Source organism: Rhinopithecus roxellana, chromosome 19 (genome assembly GCF_007565055.1).
Source record: "Rhinopithecus roxellana isolate Shanxi Qingling chromosome 19, ASM756505v1, whole genome shotgun sequence".
NCBI classification, from domain to species: Eukaryota; Metazoa; Chordata; class Mammalia; order Primates; family Cercopithecidae; genus Rhinopithecus; species Rhinopithecus roxellana.
The window spans coordinates 4,188,386-4,209,054 of record NC_044567.1 but is presented as its reverse complement, the minus strand read 5'-3'; the positions used below and the strand labels follow the sequence as shown (position 1 = coordinate 4,209,054).

General features: G+C 54.9%; 1 protein-coding gene across 6 annotated transcripts in view; it reads left to right on the top strand.

Annotated features, from left to right (window-relative positions):
* Nucleotides 1-20,669, top strand: part of ARHGAP23 (Rho GTPase activating protein 23) — an 86,294-nt gene that overhangs the window by 46,650 nt on the left and 18,975 nt on the right. For 5 of the 6 annotated variants that reach the window (XM_010379347.2, XM_030923908.1, XM_030923909.1 and 2 more), the window contains 9 exons: nucleotides 4,152-4,469; nucleotides 6,029-6,090; nucleotides 6,346-6,476; nucleotides 8,615-8,736; nucleotides 9,116-9,271; nucleotides 12,684-12,762; nucleotides 16,948-17,021; nucleotides 17,308-17,397; nucleotides 18,244-18,369. In XM_010379347.2, coding sequence (XP_010377649.2) covers nucleotides 4,152-4,469; nucleotides 6,029-6,090; nucleotides 6,346-6,476; nucleotides 8,615-8,736; nucleotides 9,116-9,271; nucleotides 12,684-12,762; nucleotides 16,948-17,021; nucleotides 17,308-17,397; nucleotides 18,244-18,369 — 1,158 coding nt within the window. The remainder of the gene's footprint in view (nucleotides 1-4,151; nucleotides 4,470-6,028; nucleotides 6,091-6,345; nucleotides 6,477-8,614; nucleotides 8,737-9,115; nucleotides 9,272-12,683; nucleotides 12,763-16,947; nucleotides 17,022-17,307; nucleotides 17,398-18,243; nucleotides 18,370-20,669) is intronic. The other variant, XM_010379348.2, reaches the window with a different exon arrangement.

Here is a 20,669-nt window from a genome sequence, read left to right as displayed (position 1 = left end):
GCCACAAAACTGGGAGACAATGGAGGGGCCTGACAGGGAAGATGTCTCCTTAGAAGGTCTCGGGGAGAGGTGGGGAGAGGTATGCTGGGAGCCAGGGTGAGAGGTGGAAGACGAGCTGGGGAACTGGGCACCTGCTCAGAGTGTGGGGCCTTGGTACCCAGGAAGAGCCTGTCCAGGGTTTTATTGTTTTGTTTTGTTTTGTTTTGTTTTATTTTATTTATTTATTTTTTTGAGACAGAGTCTCACTCTGTCGCCCAGGCTGGAGTGCAGTGGCCGGATCTCAGCTCACTGCAAGCTCTGCCTCCCAGGTTTACGCCATTCTCCTGCCTCAGCCTCCCGAATAGCTGGGACTACAGGCGCCCGCTACCACGCCCGGCTAGTTTTTTGTATTTTTTTAGTAGAGACAGGGTTTCACCGTGTTAGCCAGGATGGTCTCGATCTCCTGACCTCGTGATCCGCCCGTCTTGGCCTCCCAAAGTGCTGGGATTACAGGCTTGAGCCACCATGCCTGGCCTATTTTATTTTATTTTATCTATTTTTGAGACGGAGTTTCACTGTGTCACCCAGGCTGGAAGGCAGTAGTACGATCTCGGCTCACTGCAACCTCCGTCCCCCGGGGTTCAAGCAATTCTCGAGCCTCAGCCTCCTGAGTAGCTAGGACTACAGGTGCCTGCTACCACGCCTGGCTAATTTTTGTAGTTTAGTAGAGACTGGGTTTCACTATGTTGGCCAGGCTGGTCTCGAACTCCTGACCTCAAGTGATCTGCCTGCCTCGGCCTCCCAAAGTGCTGGGATTACAGGCGTGAGCCACCGCGCCCGGCTCTGTCTAGGGTTTTAAATGTGGGCTGGCGATGCCTGGAGACAGGTTGTGTCTGTGACAGGAGGAGCCAATCCCATTGCCGTTGTCCAGGTGAGTGAGGCTGGGGGCCCCGACCAAGGCGGTGGTGTGGGGCCAGGTGGAGCAGACACTTTAGAGAGAGATTCCAGGGGAAGGAAGGCCAGGTCTTGCCAGCTGCTGGGAGGTACGAAAGGAGGAGGAGGCAATAATGTTCCTGGATTCCTGGCTTGGGCTTAAGGGAGGGTGGTGGGTGGTGGGACCCTCCCTGGGCAATGGCACACTGGAGGAGCAGATTTGGGGAGATGAAGCCAAGGGGCTCCACTGGGGCTGTGTGAGTCTGAGGGCCCTGGGACAGACCCCAGTGGAGGTGTCCTGGAGACAAAGGCTCTGAGGGCGTGGCACTAGAGGGAGGCCTGCCCTTTGTCTGTCAGCACCGACCAGTTACCTGTGCTTCTGTGCATGAGCTTGAAGGAAAAAGGCAAGAGACCCGGCTGAGCCTTGAGAGAAGTTGAGGGGAGGTGGGGCAGGGGAGGCTGACAGAGACCAAAAAGAGCCAGCAAGTTGGCAGCAACACGTGGTGTGGGAACCATGAGGCAGGGAGGGACCAGCCATGCGCACTGTGCGAGGAGAGCCACATGCGGGCCAGCCCTTCCAGTCTAACATGTGAGCCACAGGAAGGGTCCTTGCGAGCTTGGCTGGCTCCCCCTGCAGGGGAGCCTGACCCGCAGCTCCTGGGGGCCCTGAGCCCAGTTCAGGGACAGGAGCCGGCCCCTTACTGCTCACTGGCCAGTTCTGGAGGACCATGTCTCCACTCCCTTGCTGGCCAAAACCCGATGTCGCTCGCTCCCTTGGTGCTGTGGCTTGGACATTAGAGGAGAGTCTTGAAGTCAGTCTCGGGCCCTTGGTCCACCCAGGCCGTGGGCACCCTCTCCGTGCTCCCTCCCAGCCCCAGCCTCTTTCAGAGACATGGACTGTCAGACAGAGGAGGGAAAGGGACAGTGACTTGTCCCCGCAGCCTCAGCCCCAGCGTGGGAGCTGCATGCAGCCTTGGTGACCAACTACCTCACTCATTTACCAACTGGAGACACTGAGGCCTGGGAGTGCGGTTGCCTTGTCCCAGGTCATCCCGCTGGTTTAGCCTCAAAGATGTGCCCTTGTCACCACCTCACTGTCACATTAACTTTCTCCCTGGAGGGCTCTGCTATCTCCTACTCTGAATGTCCCTGTCCCCGTCCAGCAGTTCTGTGATGAGCAGGGCTCACAGCTCAGGATCCACATGATGGGAGGCCAGATGTGGGCTATGCCCATCTGCCAGCCACGGGGTCTTCTTGCCTGGTTTGTTCAGAGGGCCAAGGCCTGTGCTGGATGTGGAGCCACCAGCCAGTGGAGACGAGCTCTGGATCTGATGGGAGTTGGATCTCCTGCCCTCAGGGTGCTCCAAGGATCATTAATTCATTTATTCAGCAAATATTGATGAGCCCTTGCATGCAGCTGTAGGCCCTGGGATATGGAAATGAAAGGACGGACAAGCTCCCTGTCCCCAGGATAGTCTGAGGCTGCAGTAAGCTCTTGGAGAGGATCAAGCTGATCAGAAGTGGGAGCTGCATTGAGGGAAAAATATGGTCAGAGAAGGCCTCGCTGAGGAGGTGATGTTGGTGATGCTGGAGCTCAGATCTGAAGGGGAAGAAGGAAGCAGCCACATATAGAAGTGAGGGAGGGGGTCTTAGGCAGAAGGAACAGCAAGCGGAGAGGCCCTGAGAAAGGAAAGGCTTGGCTCGCTCACCTGCAAGGGCCCCCTGGCTTGACATAGTTAGAAAGGTGTGAAGATGAATTTGAGGAGAGGCAGGGACAGACCACAGGAGACCTTAGATTTGATTCTGAGGGCAATGGGATCTCTTGAGAGGATCCTGAGCAGGGGAGAGATGCGATCTCCTTTTCATTCTAACATGATCGCTGCAGCTGCTGCTGAAGAATTATTGCAGGAGCAAGAGTGGAGACCGGGAAGGTCTGTGTGTTCTCCAGGCAAGAGGCGTTGATGGTGTGGACCGGGTGGTGGCAGGAAAGACAGACGGGCAGAATAGTTGTGACTTCCTGATGGATGGGATGTCAAGGGCGAGGAAAAGGGAGGAGTCAAGGGTAGCTCCCAGGTTTCTGGGCAACTGGGTGGATTGACTGGGCTGGAAAAGATGGGGGTAGAGGGTGGAGAAGAGGTTTGATGGTAAGAAATCACATGGCCTGGCAAGTATTGTGCAAAGTGCCCATGGGACCCGCAAATGAAGACACTGAGCAGGGTGGGGGTCCCAGGCTGTGGCTGGGGGAGACGCTGGGCTTGGGAGTGGCCATCAGCAGATGGACCTGATTTAAAGGCACGGCACAGATGACATCCTTGAGGGAGGTGTGCAGGGAGAGGAGAGGAGAGTCAGGACAAAGTTCTGGAGCTCTGCCTTCTTTAGGGCGGGGTCTGGTACCCTCAGCTCTGCTGACATTTTGGGCCAGATAATTCCTTGTTGGGGGAGGCTGTCCTGTGCATTGTGCAATGTTTAGCAGCATCCCTCAGATGCCATAGCACACCCTCCAGCTCCCTCCACACAAATGTCCCCTGGGGACAAGTCTCCTGGCGTTTAACTACAGGTGTAAGAGTGGGGGAGGGGAAGTAGAGAAGACTAGGAAGGAGCCAGTGGGATTAGGAAGAAAGCTGGGAACGTGGGGTCTCAGGTGCCGAGACAGGGTCTGGAGAGGGATGGAGGGGCTGGCTGTGTCAGATGCTGCTGAAGGGTTAAGACAAGGAGGGGAGAAGCAGCCACTGGCTTTGGCCACTTGGTGGTTCAGGATGTCCCTGAGAGGAGCTTCTGGGCAAGTGAACTCTTGGGTGGGCGGCAGAAAAGTGGGGAGAACAACCCTCTGAGAATGCAGACAGCTTCTGAGCACCTTTGCTGGGGTGGGGAGCAGCATGGGGAGGGCATGGGCTGGGAATGGCTTCCTGAGGATTTTATGTATGGAGCGCCATGCTGGGTGTCTGAGCATTGCCACCACCTGGCGAGTGTTGATGCTGGTGTTTAGAGGGGGAAAGGGTTGGGGTCTGCTGGGGAGCTTGAGGGTGATGGTTAGGGATGTTCAGGCAGGTGAGGGGCTGAGAAAGCATTGGTGGGCTGTGGGCAGGAGGCTGCCCAGGTCCAGCCGGGTGGAGTAGGGGGCTCCTGGTAGGCAGCGTGGGATCCATCCCCCGGCTGTCCTCTGTCTGCTACTCTGAGAGCGGTGGGCAGGACTGGCCTCTCACCACTCCTGTCTCCCCCAACCCCGTGTCTCCCTGCAGAAAGCGGGCAGCGGCCTGCGCCAGTGGAAGCGGGTGTACGCCGCGCTGCGGGCGCGCTCGCTCTCGCTGAGCAAGGAGCGGCGGGAGCCCGGGCCGGCGGCGGCGGGGGCTGCGGCGGCCGGCGCAGGTGAGGACGAGGCGGCGCCCGTCTGCATCGGCTCCTGCCTCGTGGACATCTCCTACAGCGAGACCAAGAGGAGGCACGTGTTCCGGCTGACCACCGCTGACTTCTGTGAATATCTCTTTCAGGCTGAGGACCGGGATGACATGCTGGGCTGGATCAGAGCGATCCGGGAGAACAGCAGGGCCGAGGGCGAGGTGAGGGCCCGGCCATCCCGGCAGCCACAGAGGGCGGGCGGGGTGTCCTCTCACCAGCTGTGGAACTGGGATGCCCGCTCTGAGCCTCACTTCCCTCTGCTAGAACGGGGGGCTGACAGGAGTGCACCTCGCAATTGTGTCCCCCTAGGTTTCGGGGTGAGGAGGGTGCATGGGCAGGGCTCACGGAGGACCTGGTGTCCTTGGGTGCGGGGACTGGCAGTCACCATCCTGACCCTAATGATGACAGGGATTATTATGACTGTGTTAGGATCGCCTTGAGCAGGCTCTGGCGTGGAGTGGTCAGCTCCAGGCCAGTCTCAGCTTTTCTCAGGAGGTGAGGAAGGCAGGGGCCTCCTATGGAGTGTGTTAGGGCATGAGTATCCCCGCACCAGAACTGCACTGGGCTGGCCTATCTGCTGGCCTATCTGCAGGGGAATGAGCACATTGACCTTGTGAGGAGGCCGAGAGACTTGGCCTTTGGCCACAGGTGGGCAGGGGTGGAGCCAATGGCCTCGGCAGGGATTTTGGGAGTTTTTTTTTTTTTTTTTTTTTTTTTTCCGAGACAGAGTCTCGCTCTGTCGCCTAGGCTGGAGTGCAATGGTGCGATCTCGGCTCACTGCAACCTCTGCCTCCCAGGTTCAAGTGATTCTCCTGCCTCAGCCTCCCAAGTAGCTGGGACTACAGGCGCATGTCACCATGCCCAGCTAATTTTTTTTAATAGAGATGGGGTTTCACTGTGTTAGTCAAGATGGTCTTGATCTCCTGACCTCATGTTCCTCCTGCCTCAGCCTCCCAAAGTGCTGGGATTACAGGTGTGAGCCACTGCGCCAGCCGAAGAATTTTTTTTAATGGCACCCCTTGCGGTCAGCCATAGCTGCACTCCAGGGGCCTGAGTAGGGATTCCTCCCTGTTTACTTATTTGGCCAGGAACCGGCACAGAAGTGCCTTGAGACACCCACACAAAGTCATGTGGCTGTCCCGGGCCTGGGATCTCTGCCAAGAGGGCAGTGGGCCTGGGCCTGCTCTGGCCGTGGGAGGGGGCGGTAGTGCATGGCCTCTTGCTGAGGACACATCCTCTCACTGACCAGGTTCTGCTCCCCCCAGAACAGCTTTCCCCACTGCAGGGAGGAAGGCACCTGGAATTTGGGCCTCTTCCTCTGGGGGCCTGGCTTGACTGTCCCCAACAAGGCGTGGTCAGGGTGGTCCCAAGTCACCATCACTGGCAGTAGCAGCCCCTCCTGGGGGACCTCCTCCATGCCTGCTCAGCGTCTGCCAGGATGGTGGCAAGTGCTGCATGATTCTGCACCCGGCCCCGAGCCTTCCCTGTTAGCCCCCCATGTTTATTACCAAGGAGACTGAGGCTCAGAGAGGCTAAGAGGCTTCCCCAAGGCCTCAGCTGGTGAGAGGGTGCTGGGGAGTCCGGGCCTGGTCTTTCTCACTCCAGAGTCTGGGCTGTCCACCTGGCAGGTGGACGAGAGGGGAAGCAGGGCCAGGGATGAGCCCTGGGGTGGGCTGGCTGTGGGCACTGACACGGTCCACTCTCTCCTCTCCTGCTTCAGGACCCCGGCTGTGCCAACCAAGCTCTGATCAGCAAGAAGCTTAATGATTATCGCAAAGTGAGGTGAGGCCCAGCCCTCGTGGAGCAGTCCCCTCCGTGGGGGTAGTGGGTGGTTGAAGGCAAAGGATGTCTTCCTGGCCCACCTCTAGGGCCGCCCTCTACTGGGGGAAGGGGTGTCCAGGGTCTCCACGTTGCAGTTAGACATGGAGGCATTGCCTCAGGGTGGAATGGAGGTCCTGAGGGGTGGGAGGCCAGGGTGGGTGGCCTGCTTGGCCGCCCCAAATGAAGACCTCTCCTCTCCCCCTTTCTCCTGCACAGCCATAGCTCTGGGCCCAAAGCTGATTCCTCCCCAAAAGGCTCTCGTGGCCTGGGGGGCCTCAAGTCTGAGTTCCTCAAGCAGAGTGCGGCACGTGGCCTCAGGACTCAGGACCTGCCCGCAGGGAGCAAGGGTAGGAAGGTGGTCACTGAGACAGGGTGGTGTGTGGGGGCAGGGAGCATGGGGAGGGGAGGGCATGTGTGTGTGTGTTGGGCTGTGTCTACTTGTGTGTGCCTGAGTGTGTGCCAGGGTTACCCGGTATGTCTGTCTGTGTGTGCATGCCTGTGAGGGTCTGGGGGCTCTCAGGGTCTCGGGGTGGAAGGGCCTGGAGCCTGATTCCCCTCCCTGACATCCCTGCTGGGTGGTCCTCTAATCTCTGCTGGTGTCTCTGCAGGGATAAGAGGCCTACCCTTTCCAAGAGCAACCTTTCCCATATTCACTCACCTTTGACTGTTAGAAAGTTCTTACCTGGCTGGGTAAGGTGGCTCACACCTGTAATCCCAGCACTTTGGGAGGCCAAGGCAGGTGGATCACCTGAGGTCAGGAGTTTAAGACCAGCCTGGCCAACATGGCAAAACCCCAACTCTACTAAAAATACAAAAAAAAATACCCGAGCGTGGTGGTGGGCACTTGTAATCCCAGCTACTTGGGAGGCCGAGACATGAGAAACACTTGAGCCTGGGAGGTGGAGGTTGCAGTGAGCCGAGATCACACTACTACACTCCAGCCTGGGTGACAGAGTGAGACCCTGTCTCAAAAAAAAAAAAAAAAGAAGAAGAAAGTTGTTCCCTTGGGCCAGCAGGTATGGTGGCTGACACCTATAATCCCAGCATTTTGGGAGGCTGAGGCTGGAGGATTGCTTGAGGCCAGGAGTTTGAGACCAGCCTGGGCAACATAGCAAGACCCTATCCCTACAAAATATTTTATTTTTATTTTATTTATTTATTTAGAGATAGAGTGTCTTTCTGTCACTCAGGCTGGAGTGCAGTGGTATGATCTCAGCTCATGGCAACCTCCACCTCTTGGGTTCAAGCAATTCTTGTGCCTCAGCTCCCCTAGTAGCTGGGATTGCAGGCATGTACCACCATGCCTGGCTAATTTTTGTATTTTTAGTAGAAACAGGGTTTTGCCATGTTGGCCAGGCTGGTCTTGAACTCCTGGCCTCATGTGATCCGCCTGCCTCAGCCTCCCAAAGTGCTGGGATTACAAGCATAAGCCACTGTGCCCGGCAAAAAAAAATTTTTTTTAATTAGCCAGGTATGGTGGTATGAGCTTATAGTCCCAGCCACTCAGGAGGCTGAGGAGGGAAGATTGCTTGAGCCCAGGAATTTGAGCCTGCATTGAGCTGTGATCATACCACTGCACTACACCCTGTCTCTAAAGAAATAAAGTTCTGGCCGGGCGCGGTGGCTCAAGCCTGTAATCCCAGCACTTTGGGAGGCCGAGATGGGCGGATCACGAGGTCAGGAGATCAAGACCATCCTGGCTAACACGGTGAAACCCTGTCTCTACTAAAAATACAAAAAACTAGCCGGGCGAGGTGGCAGGCGCCTGTAGTCTCAGCTACTCGGGAGGCTGAGGCAGGAGAATGGCGTGAACCCGGGAGGCGGAGCTTGCAGTGAGCTGAGATCTGGCCACTGTATTCCAGCCTGGGTGACAGAGCGAGACTCCGTCTCAAAAAAAAAAAAAAAGGCCGGGCGCGGTGGCTCAAGCCTGTAATCCCAGCACTTTGGGAGGCCGAGACGGGCGGATCACGAGGTCAGGAGATCGAGACCATCCTGGCTAACACAGTGAAACCCCGTCTCTACTAAAAATACAAAAAAAAAAACTAGCCGGGTGAGGTGGCGGGCGCCTGTAGTCCCAGCTACTCGGGAGGCTGAGGCGGGAGAATGGCGCAAACCCGGGAGGCGGAGCTTGCAGTGAGCTGAGATCCGGCCACTGCACTCCAGTCCGGGCGACAGAGCGAGACTCCGCCTCAAAAAAAAAAAAAAAAAAAAAAAAAAGAAATAAAGTTCTATGGCTTCCGCCTTGTAGTTTTGGCCCATGAGGCCACACGGAAGTCCTTGCCTTGCTCTGGGCCTCTCCTTTGGGGTAAGCATCCTCTGTTTCAGGCCTTCTCTCTTGCCATACAGTGTCCCATTAGCCCTGGACAGCTGGTTGCTTCTCTGATGGAGTCCCCATACGTCCAAATGTGTGAGTGTGGCAGTGAATGTGTGTGACCCTCCTGGGCACCCTGGCTCACTCTGGTTGTCTCTGTCTCCCCCACTTCAGATGACAGTGCTGCAGCCCCCAAAGCCCCCTGGGGCATCAACATCATAAAAAAAAATAAGAAGGCTGCCCCAAGGGCGTTTGGGGTCAGGCTGGAGGAGTGCCAGCCAGCCACGGAGAACCAGGTGGGTCTCTGCTATACACCAGAGCAGGCCTGGCAGGGGGAGACCGAGGCACAGAGGGTCACAGCAGCAAGGGACATGGAACCAGCTCTCCACCTCATTGTACAAACACAGCTGGGAAAACAGCCCAAAGACAGGAAGGCCCCCGCCTGCCCCAGGCCTCCTAGGGAGGGAGCAGCAGGGCTGAGGCTGAGCCTGGCTCCTTCTCAGACCACGGTGAGGCTTTGGTGTCATTTCTCATTCCCAGACTGGAGGCGGCAAGGGCCTTTTGTTCCCCCCAAGGGTTCCTGGCAGCAGCTCTGGGCCTTGCACTGTCCCCATCTTGGCCTCCCCAGCTCCTCTGGCCCCTGTCCCACCTAACACCCCTCCGCTGTGTCCCCAGCGCGTCCCCTTAATCGTGGCTGCATGCTGTCGCATTGTGGAGGCACGAGGGCTGGAGTCCACAGGCATTTACCGAGTACCTGGCAACAATGCAGTGGTGTCCAGCCTGCAGGAGCAACTCAACCGAGGGCCTGGTGACATCAACCTACAGGATGAGGTGGGTGAAGCTGGGGGTCTGTGGAAGGGGGGCCGAGATCGTGTGTGGGTGGTGCTCCATTTGGAGAGTTCTATGGTCTATTGTGTTGCATGTATTGTGCCCTGTGACATGCCCGGCATTGGTCCAGAGCACCAAGATGGGCAAGATGGGACCTGCCCCTGCTGGCCAGCCCAGGGATGGGCATCACCCCAGGCTGAAGCTGAACAAGTAAATGCAGTCATGGCCTGGGGAGCTCTGAGGCAGAGGCTCACAGACAGCAGTTTTGTCTGAGTGTTTAGGATGAGTAGAGTTAAACAAAAGCCGGTGAAAGCCAGGTAAGGGCATTCCAGGCAGCAGAATGGCCTGCGCAGTGGTGTAGATGTAGAAAGTTTGCCAGGAGTCAACCAGCTTTCTCTGTAGGGGGCAGAGAGTATACATTTTCTGCTGTCGTTTGCTCTGTTGCCTTTCCCCCTTCTCTTCCTCCTCCTCCTCTTCCTAATACTTTAACAATGTAAAAACTATATGTAGCTCAAGGGCCATCCAAAAGCAGGCTCTGGCTGGATATTGCCTACAGACCATGGTTTACAAAGTGCCGGCTTAGAAAAAGGGGAATATATGATGTTTTCTAGAATGGCCAGCAATTTGGGTGGCTGCAACATGGAAAGAGAAGTGGCTGATCAGGCGAGATGAGACCAGCCTGTGAAGGGATCGGCAATCACACTTAAGTGTTTCCAGCAGGGCCGGCAATTCTCAAATAGTGTTCCCCAGTCCTAGGGTTCCCCAGAGGGGCCTTGGGAGGCCAGGGGCAGGTCAGGACCCCCTATCCTTGCTAGAGCAACCCTGCTTTGCCCTGTCTGTTGTACTGGGTTTTCATGTACAATTTTATTTGCCCAAAGGGGCTCTGATAAAAAAGATATTTTGGAAAACCATGAATGCGAGCAGCGATGTCCCATGAGTCACACACGTGAAGGCTCATGGAATGCACGAGTCTTCCTGTCCTTGGAGAATGAGGAGCTGAGACAAGTGTGTGTGAAATTGCGGACAAGAGAAAAAGACGATCTCTCATCAGGGACCACACTGTGATGAGGAAGGAGAGGGTGCTCAGGCTGGAGCAGGTGGTGGCTCGAGAGTTTGAGTGTTGGAGGAAGGAATAGGAGGGGGCAGGTGGACAGGAAGGCTGTTGGGTGTGAGACAACGGCATTTTCCAAAACCCCGGTGAGGGCTGGGGAGGGTTTGAGGGTTAGGACAGAGAGTGGATCTACCGCCTGGGCTTGGAGGTGGGGAGGGTGAGGCCCCGGGGGGAGAGAGAGGCCATTTGATGGCTTCACTGAAGGCTTCGACCTTGATCTGATGGACAGTAGGGAGCTTTTGATGGTTCTTAAGCTGGGGAGGCATTGTGAGAGCAAAGTTCAAGAAAGAGTAATGCTCCCGCTCATGCCCGATGGATACAAATGGAGAGGGCAGGGGCCTGGGGAGAAGTCACTGATCTTTGGAAGCGCTGAGGGTCAGGAGGACTTGGTGGTCCTGGGGGAAGGGGTTGGGAACAACCCTAAGAGTTGGCTGCAAGAGAGGGCGGAAGGAGGGGCGAGGAAGAGCCGCATATTTGAGCTGGGGCTGGTGGTATCTTCCCCTGGCAGAAACCAGGGAGTAGGGCAGCGTGAGGAGAGGCGGAAGGGAGGGGCCCTCTCAGGGAGTGGCTCCATTGGATTTCGGGTGTGGAAAGTCCCCTGCATGGGGTGAGGACATCAACAGGTGCTAGACTGAGCATGAACTAGAGAGTGGCATGGGTCCTGCTGCAGCTGGGGCATGGGATGACCAAGGGTGGGCAGCAGAACAGCAGGGGCCACGCTCTGAGTGGGACAGAAGGAGAGGGCCGCCTGTGAGGCTGGGGTGAGGGCAGACACTTCACTCTGGAGAAGCCAAGGAGCACTGGCCAGGGCCTTGGGTTTGGCAGCTGAGAGATGAGAGGAGCCCACACCTAAGGGCCAGGAGGTAACGGAGTCGGGTGGGCAGGAGCCGCACTGGGTGTGTGGGTGTGTGTGGATGTGTGGTCAGCTTGGCCTCAGCCAGGGACGAGGGGACCATGCCGGCAGGCAGCTGGTCCAAGCCAGGGCCAGATGGGGGTGTGCTAGGTGTATTGGGTGTGTTGTTTTGTCTTGGGTATCATTGTGTCATTTGTTGTGGGTGGTGCTGGGAGTAAGTGTAGTGGGGGACGAATCTAATCCCTGGTGAGCCTGCGGGAAGTGTATTGTTTGTGGGATTGTCTGGCGTTAAGCTAAGGATCCATTGTAATGAGTGTGTGTACTGCTGTGCTGTGTCTCTTTGTTGGGGGTATTAGGTCGCTTTCTGGGCCCGAGTTATTCTGAGCCATTCCCAGCGAGGCGGCTGTGCCTGACTTGGTTGCATTGTGGGGTGATGGTGCCCCCTGGTGGACAGAAGGGACAACGACCCGGCCGTTCGTTCTTGTACTCAACAACCGTTTATTTTGGAGTAGGGTTTCACAACCTCAGTGGACATTTTGGGAAGAACAATTATTTGTTGTGTGGGGTTGCCCTGTGCATTGGAGGAAATTTGGCATCATCCCTGGCCTCTATCTACTAGATGCAAGCGGCACCGCCCAGTTGGGAAAATCAAAATGGCTCCAGACATTGTCAAATGTCCTCTAGGGGTGGAGTGGGAGTTTGGGGACAAAATTGCCTCCTTCTGTTAGAACTACTGATTTAGGGCCATGTAAGTACCAGGTTAACTGTCCTAGCTAGGTGATAGGAGCACAGTGGGAAATGAGACAGACGGGATCCTGGCTCCTCCTGGAGCTTACAGTCCTGCGTGGAGACAGACATGGACACGGAAACAAAAGCAGAAAATAATGACAAACTGGGTTAAGTGCCACGAAGGAAACAAAGTCAGGGCTGGGGTGCAGGTAACAGGGCAGTGGTGAAGGTGGCTGCTTTAGCTATGAGGATCAGAGAAGGCCTTTCTGAAGAGCGACTTTTAGGCGTGTTTGAGGAGCCAGTCATGTGGAGGCAGGGAGGAAAGTTCTGGTTGAGAGAACCAGCACATGCAAAGGGCCCAAGACAGGAAGGAGCCGGCATGAATGACTGCTGTGTCACAGATGCTTAAACTGTGCCCTAGTGGAGGCGGCAGCTGCCACTCACTGTGTCCCCACAGTGCCTGGGACTTTCTGTGGATGGGGAGGTGTTGGAGCCCACAGGCTGGCAGGAGCAAGGAGGGGCTGGGGCCAAGTGTAAGTGTGGGTACAGGACCTTGCTGGGGTCTCAGTTCTGCTTCCACCACCCTGATGAGTAGAGAACTTGGTCTAAGTGGGTCCCAGGGAGGGCCTGGTGGGCTTGATTGGGCTCTGGAGTGAATGATCATGAAGGCATGGGCATCGGGCTGGGCCTGCCTGTGGCCTGACATCTGACCCCTCCCCCAGCGCTGGCAAGACCTCAATGTGATCAGCAGCCTGCTCAAGTCCTTCTTCCGAAAGCTGCCTGAGCCTCTTTTCACTGATGGTGAGTAGGAGGTGGAAGTGGGGGTGGGGAGGGGACACCAGTCTGTGCCGCACCCTGACCCCTACTTTTATATTTGGTTTGTTGGTATTACTCTTTTTCTGGAGACAGTCTTGCTCTGTTGCCCAGGCTGGAGTGCAGTGGCGCAATCTCCACTCATTGCAGCCTCAAGCTACGGGGCTCAAGCGATCCTCCCACCTCAGCCTCCTAAGTAGCTGGGACAACAGGTGAACACCACCACACTCAGCTAATTTAAAAGTTTTTTTTTGTAGAGATGGGGGTGTTTCTCACTATGTTGCTCATACTGGGCTTGAACTGCTAGGCCTGGGCTCAAGAAATCCTCCTGCCTGCACTAGCCTCCCAAAATATGGGGATTACAGGCATGAGCCGCCACACTGGCTTAAAAACACACACACACACACACACACAAAAGCGTGTAAAAAAAAAAAAACATAGATTGTACAGATGTGAATAAAGAAACAGCACAGGACCCTGTGAATCTCCTGCTCCCTTTCACGGGAGGTTGTGGCTAACGCTTTCTGAGCATTAGTATGTGCCAAGCACAACTCCCTACAGCGACTCCATGAGGAAGGTGCTATTGTCTTCCCTCTACAGATGAGGAAACCGAGGCTCAGAGAGGTTTAATGCCTTGCCCAAGGTCACACAGGTTATAAATGGCAGAGCCAGGATTCCACTCCAGGCGTCAGGCTCCAGAGCTAAGCTTTGGCCGTTTGCTGAGCTGCTTATTCACAGTCTGTTGTGTTTCTCTCCTGGCCCTCTTCTTATATGCGTGGCAGAGATACACACATGCATGCGTGGAGTTTGGAGTTGGGTGTACTGGCAGATGTTTAACATCTGTCTCTGGGGGAAGAAAACCCTAATGCCTAGCGTTTTCCAGCTTCCATGGTGCAAATACTCCTACCATGGTTTATTTCGAGCCACCAACGTGATGTCACCAACATGGAATTGGGAAGGGAGGCACACGGTCGCTCTCAGGAGCCAGTGTGAGCAGGCTCCAGCACACCACTGGTTGAGTTGTTTTTAACAAAAGCGAGTTGTAATTCTGAGATTCATTCGTGTTAGTTCAGAGCGCTCTGCCTCATTCTTGTTTTAAATCAGTCACATAGAATTTCATGGCTTGAATAGACTGTAATTTCTTTAAGTACTCCTCTATTGATGGATATTTAGGTTGTCTTCCAATGTTTGCTATTACACAGCCTGTTGCAATGGCTTTCCTTGAATAAGTCCTTGCACGCCTGGATCGGTGCTCTCCAAGGAGATTCTTAGATGTAGAATTGCTCGATCAAAGTCCCGGTGAATCTTTCCGAGAGCTAACGTCAATTGCACTCTGAGAAAGAGGCCCTGGTTTAGACTCCCACTAACAGTGTAGGAGTCTGTCTCTCCACATCCCCATTAGCATTGGATATTATGACTATTATTGTTATTTAAAGGCCAGGCACGGTGGCTTATGCCTGTAATCCCAGCACTTTGGAAGGCTGAGGTGGGTGGATCACCTGAGGTCAGGAGTTCAAGACCAGCCTGACTGTGTTGAAACCCTGTCTCTACTAAAAATACAAAAATTAGCCAGGTGTGGTGGTGGGCACCTGCAGTCCCAGCTACTAGGGAGGCTGAGACAGGAGAATTGCTTGAACCCAGGAGGCAGAGGTTGTAGTGAGCCAAGATTATACCACTCCACTTCAGCCTAGGTGACAGAACAAGACTCCATCTCAAAATAAATAAATAAATAAAATACAAATACAAATACAAATACTATTATTTGACACAGGATCTCGCTCTGTTGCCCAGACTGGAATGCAGTGGCACAATCATGGCTCACCGCAGCCTCAACCTCCTGGGGTCAAGTGATCCTCCCATCTCAGCCTCCTGAGTAGCTGGGACTGCAGGTTTGCACCACCACACTCAGCTAATTAAAAAAAATTTTTTTTTGGTAGAGGCAGGGTCTCACTACGTTGCTCAGGCTGGTCTTCAGCTCCTGGTCTAAAGTGATCCTCCTGCCTCAGCCTCCCAAAGTGCTGGGATTATAGGCGTAGCCACCTCACCCAGACAGCTTTGAATATTACTAATATTTTAAACTTTTGCTAATCAGATAAGGGAAATGGTATCTCATTATTGTTTTTATTTTCATTGCCCTCATTACTAGGGAGATTAAATCTTTTTTTTTTTTGAGACGGAGTCTGGCTCTGTCGCCCAGGCTGGTGTGCAGTGGCCAGATCTCAGCTCACTGCAAGCTCCGCCTCCCGGGTTTACGCCATTCTCCTGCCTCAGCCTCCCTAGTAGCTGGGACTCCAGGCGCCCGCCACCTCGCCTGGCTAGTTTTTTGTATTTTTTTTAGTAGAGACGGGGTTTCACCGTGTTAGCCAGGATGGTCTCGATCTCCTGACCTCGTGATCCACCCGTCTCGGCCTCCCAAAGTGCTGGGATTACAGGCTTGAGCCACGGCGCCCGGCCTAAATCTTTTTTCATTACTATACTGGCTGTTTTTATTTTCTCTGTAATCGCTTGATCAGACCATGTGCCCATTTTTCTGTTGGGTTATCTTTTTCTCATGTTGATTGTGGGAGACAAGCTCTTCGTGTATTACACATATTAACCCTTTGTTAGTTTTTGCAAATATTTGCTTTGGCCTGCCATTTGCCTTTTCACTTTGCAGTATGGAAACTGAAAACACATTTATTTTTTTCTTTTTGAGACAGAGTTTCACTCTTGTCGCCCGGGCTGGAGTGCAATGGTGCGATCTCAGCTCACTGCAACCTCTGCCTCCTGGGTTCAGGCGATTATTCTGCCTCAGTCTCCCAAATAGCTGGGATTACAGGTGCCCACCATCACGCCCAGCTAATTTTTGTATTTTTAGTAGAGACGGGGTTTCACCATGTTGGCCAGGCTGGTCTCGAACTGACCTCAGGTGATCCACCCTCCTTGACCTCCCAAAGTGCTGGGATTACAGGCGTGAGCCACCATGCCCTGCCTAACAATTTCTAATTTTATTTTTATTTAATTTTATTTATTTTTTTGAGATCTCACTGTCACCCAGGCTGGAGTGCAGTGGTGCAATCTCGGCTCACTGCAACCTCCGCCTCCCAGGTTCAAGCCATTCTCCTGTCTCAGCCTCCCAAGTAGACAGGCGCCTACCACCACACCCAGCTAATTTTTGTATTTTTAGTAAAGATGGGGTTTTGCCACATTGGCCAGGCTGGTCTTTAATCCCTGACCTCAAGTGATCAGCTGATGCGCCTTGGCCTTCCAAAGTGCTGGGATTACAGACATGAGCCACGTACCTGGCCGAAAACAATCGTTTAAAATGTGACCAAAGCTGTTCATCTTTTCTTCGTGGATTCTGCATCTCATGTTTAGGATGGCCTTAGGATTATGAAAATATTTTATTTTTTCCCCAGTGCTTCTATAATTTTCACATTTGACTCTGCTGTGTGACTGCTTTTTTGTACTGTGAACTAGAAATGATCCCCCCCCCAGATGGTAGCCATTTGTCCCGGGGACATCTTTTGAGGCCTCCATCCTTCCCCCCGATTGGAGGTGCTGCCTTTATACAGTAAATATCCACATGGCCCGCTTCCCCCCTTTCTAGCCTTCACATTGCTCTGCCTTTTCTGCTATGCCAGCGGCTTCCGCTGTGCCATCGGTTCGGGATGTTTCAGTCTCTGGTAGGGCAGATCCTCCCACATTACTCTTTCTTTAAAAACTATTCCTGGCCGTCTTTGTGCATTAGCTCATCCAGATGAATTTCAGAATAGGCTTATCATCTTCCAGTTTTCAAAGGTCCCCGTGGACTTGTTCTGAAGGGAGTTGGGGGAATCCTTGGTGGAGGCTGTCTGAAGCCCCTCCTCCTCTCCAGGTGTCCTTCTCTTCTGACCTGCTGAACCTTGGTGTCCATGTCCTGGAGATGGGGGCAGGGACCCCTTTTCTGGGATCAGCATGCAGCTCAGATCGTGTTGCCTCCCAAATGAACACACCTGGGCCTCCCCAGGTCAGGTGCACACCCGAGTGCAGCTGTGTGGGTACAGCTGTGGTGGGTGTATTCACATACACAAGAGGCTGTGGAGCCCCCAACTGGAGGAGTTCAAAACACAGCCCTTCCAGCAGGGCCCTTGGCCTGGAGAACAGGGGAAGGCGCTGCCACCACCTCTCTAAAGAGTCTCCGCTGTGTTCTAGACAAATACAACGACTTCATCGAGGCCAACCGCATTGAGGACGCGCGGGAGCGGATGAGGACGCTGCGGAAGCTGGTAAGGAGAGAAAGGTGCTGCCAGACATGAGGTGAGGTGGCTGCCCGAGCACCTCTGTCCCAGGAGGTGGGGGGTCCGGTGCTGCCCACGACCCCTGTGGCCTTGGAGAAGCCCTGCTCCACTCCGGACCTCAGTTTCCCCATCCATACAAGAGAACGGGGGATTAGAGGGTAGATTCCAGACTCCCTGAGGCATGGTAGTGGGAGCTCTTTGGGGCATGGTGGTGACGGGGGACAGGGGGAGGCCCTCATAGCCTGTCCTCATGCCCCTCTTCTCTCCTACTCAGATCCGGGATCTCCCAGGACACTACTATGAAACGCTCAAATTCCTTGTGGGTCATCTCAAGACCATCGCTGACCACTCTGAGAAAAACAAGGTGGGTAGGGGTCCTGCATGGAGTCTAGGGGAGGCAAGCACAGGACTTACTGTATGGGGGCCCTCAGCACGCGCTGAGCTCCTGCAGGTCCAATAACTCAGGCCCCTCTAGGCACGTCCTCCTCCTATGACTGCTCCATCCCCACCCTGCTCCTATATGCTGGCCAGTGCTTTCCCCCAGAGAGCCATCTCCTGAGTTTCTGAGAGCTTTCCAGAGGCAGGGAACCCTGGCCCCCCATATCCGATGCATTGACATCCTCTGACTTAGCTCAAGTCCCTTGCATTGCATTTGCCTCATCAAACCCCTTATGCCTTCTGGTTCTGCAGTGGGGAAAATAAGGGGAGTGATAGGATTTTTTTTTTTTTTTTTTTGAGACAAAGTCTCCCTCTGCCGCTCAGGCTGGTGTGCCATGGCGCAATCTCCGCTCACAGCATCCCTCGCCTCCCGGGTTCAAGCGATTCTCCTGCCTCAGTTTCCCAAGTAGCTGGGATTACAGGCATCTGGAAGTGATCGGACTTTTCCCCCAGGCCTAAAATAACCCCTGGGACCTCCAACATGTTTCCTACTGCAAGATCTCCCACTGCTGGCACTGACCACTCAGGGGTGCCCTGTAGAGGTGTGCAGGTTGAGCACTGCTCATGGCTGCTGGGCCTGGGGATGAATGGGGCTGAAATCTGGCCTGTGCTCTACTCATCAAGCATCTCCATGCCCATATAAGGGGGTGTCCACCCTCTAAGCTGGGGACTGGTGAAGATGTAGTTGGGGACAGAGGCCTCAGAGGGGGCCCAGAGTGAGGGAAGACTGAGTTCAGGATGTTGACCATGACCTGCTTTCCCTGCTGCCCAGATGGAACCCCGGAACCTGGCCCTGGTCTTCGGGCCGACACTGGTGAGGACCTCTGAGGACAACATGACAGACATGGTGACCCACATGCCTGACCGCTACAAGATCGTGGAGACGCTGATCCAGCACGTAAGTCCCTGTTCTGAGGGTCGCCTGGCAGCCCCTGGGGCCCAGGCCGTGTTCCTCTGAGCCCCTCGCTCTTGCTCAGCCCCTCACTCTTGCTCGAGCCCAAGAAGGGCTTGGCAGCTTTAGACCATGCTGCTAGGGTGGTATATACTCCTCCAAAGCCATGGGCTGCATTTCAAGGCAAGACAGGAGTGGATCCTGGAATCCCTGCTGCCCTGGGATGTTGGGTCCCCAGCAGGAGAGTCAAGAGGCCCCGAGCATCCAAGATGCCTGGGAAAGGCAGAGGAGGAGGAAGGGCAGGGAAGGTGCTGTTGGTGGAGGGCAGAAGGGGCAGCTTCAAAAGGTGGCCCCTGCAGAGGCGTCCTGGCAGACACTAACAGACGGGGGCCAAGGTCTCACCTGACATCAGGAGGCCCTGGCTCTAGTGACTTTCCCTGCTGGCCCCACTGAGGTTTCGGGGAGGTAGTGGTGATGTCCATGGTAACGAGGGGTGGATGGGATAGGGCACAGGGCCTCGGCCTGAGGCGGGATCCTGCACCAGTGCTTGGCATGTACTGGGCTGGCCACTTCCCTTCTCATGGCTTCCTGGATGCTGACAGCCCTGTTCCTGTAGGTTCTTGTTACTGTGCATGGGTGGAGGAGAACCCAGAGTGGCCAGCAGAGGGCGCAGGAGGCCTTGGTCTTCCAGAGCCCACCCCAAGGCAGTACTGCCGCCTTCTGGGGCGCACATGGATGTTATTATGAATCATATAGACTTTCCATTTCCAGTTCTTGTTACAGTCCACAAAGGATGGGAACAGAGCCCCTCCTGCCAGGGGAAATAAGACTGGCAGCTGGTCAGAGGAAGGGAAGCCTTAGCCCCAAGTCCCCTAGACACTTTAGGAAAGGAAAGCTGGGCGCTGTCACCCCCATTTTACAGAGGAGGAAACAGGCTCAGAGAGGCAAAGTGACTTGCTCATGGTCACACAGCTAAATAAGTGGCAGCCCAAGATTTCAAGCCAGTCTGTCTTACCAAAGCCTGTGCTTTCCTCCCCTCATCAATCCAAAGGGCAGACTCCCGGGTCCCTCCTTGAGCTGGCCTGGGAGGGAGGGAGGGGGCCAGGGGCAGGAGATGAGGCGGTGAGCAGCCAAGCCATGCTAACAGCCTTGCCTGCCCATCTCCCTCCTTCACTGCATGCTCAGGGCTCCGAGCCACGGGAGGGAGGATCCTAGCCTGCTGCATCCGGACACTGGGAACACCACTCCAGAGTTGTCTGGGAGGCCAGGGCCGCCCCACAGTATCGGGATTCCTGATGAGGACTGGGGAAAGCTTAGCTCTCCAGGGCACCAGGGAGCCCTGGAATCTCCCGTGAGGGTGTGTTTTGGGGGCAGCAGCAGGGAAGAGTGGGTGTCTGGCCCTGTGCTCCTGGAAGCCTGAGGCCTGAGGTCAGCTGAGGTGTCAGGACCTGCAGCCTTCAGGGAGGAAGGAGGCCAAAGCCCCAAGATGGGAGTCCCTGCTCTGGGCAGGGTGGAGAAGGTGGAGTTTGTCTCATTTAGCACTGACGCTAGTGGCTGGCACACAGTGGACACTCAGTGTTTGTACAGTAAATAAATGAATGAGTAAATTGCTAATTGAGGTTATGTCAGGCTGGGCTTTTCTTTCTCTTTCTCTCTGTCTCTTTCTTTCTTTTCTCTTTGTGTTTTTTTTTTTTTTGACAGAGTCTCACTCTGTCACCCACGCTGGAGTGCAGTGGTGCAAATATGGCCCACTTCCAGGCTCAGGCGATCCTACCGTCTCCGTCTCAGCCTCCTGAGTAGCTGGGAGTAGATATGCGCACCACCACACCACCTGGCTAATTTTTGTATTTTTTTATAGAGATGAGGTCTTATTATGTTGCCAGGGCTGGTCTTGAACTCCTGGACTCAAGCGGTCCTCCCATCTCGGCCTTCCAAAGTGCTGGGATTACAGATGTGAGCCGCTGCGCCTGGCCGGGTTGGGCTTTTCTACTCAGAGATTCATTCCCGAGAACTAACTGAGCTGGTGGTCTTCCCTTCTCTGCCTCCTTGGCATTTGAACGTAATCAGCCCTGGATGATTGTCGAGGGGATGAGCCACCCACTCTGCAAGCCCTGAAAGCCTGCCCACCCACATGTGCCGCCTCTGTCTAGCCTGGAGGCTCCGTAGCCAGGGCAGTGCTGCTGTCACTTGGGGCACCCAGACCAGTCTTCAGGTCGGAAAGAGGGTGGCAACTGAGGGGTAAAGAGGAACAGCAACTTGCCCAGGGCCACACAGGAAGATAGTGGCAGAGCAGAGAGGAGAGCAAA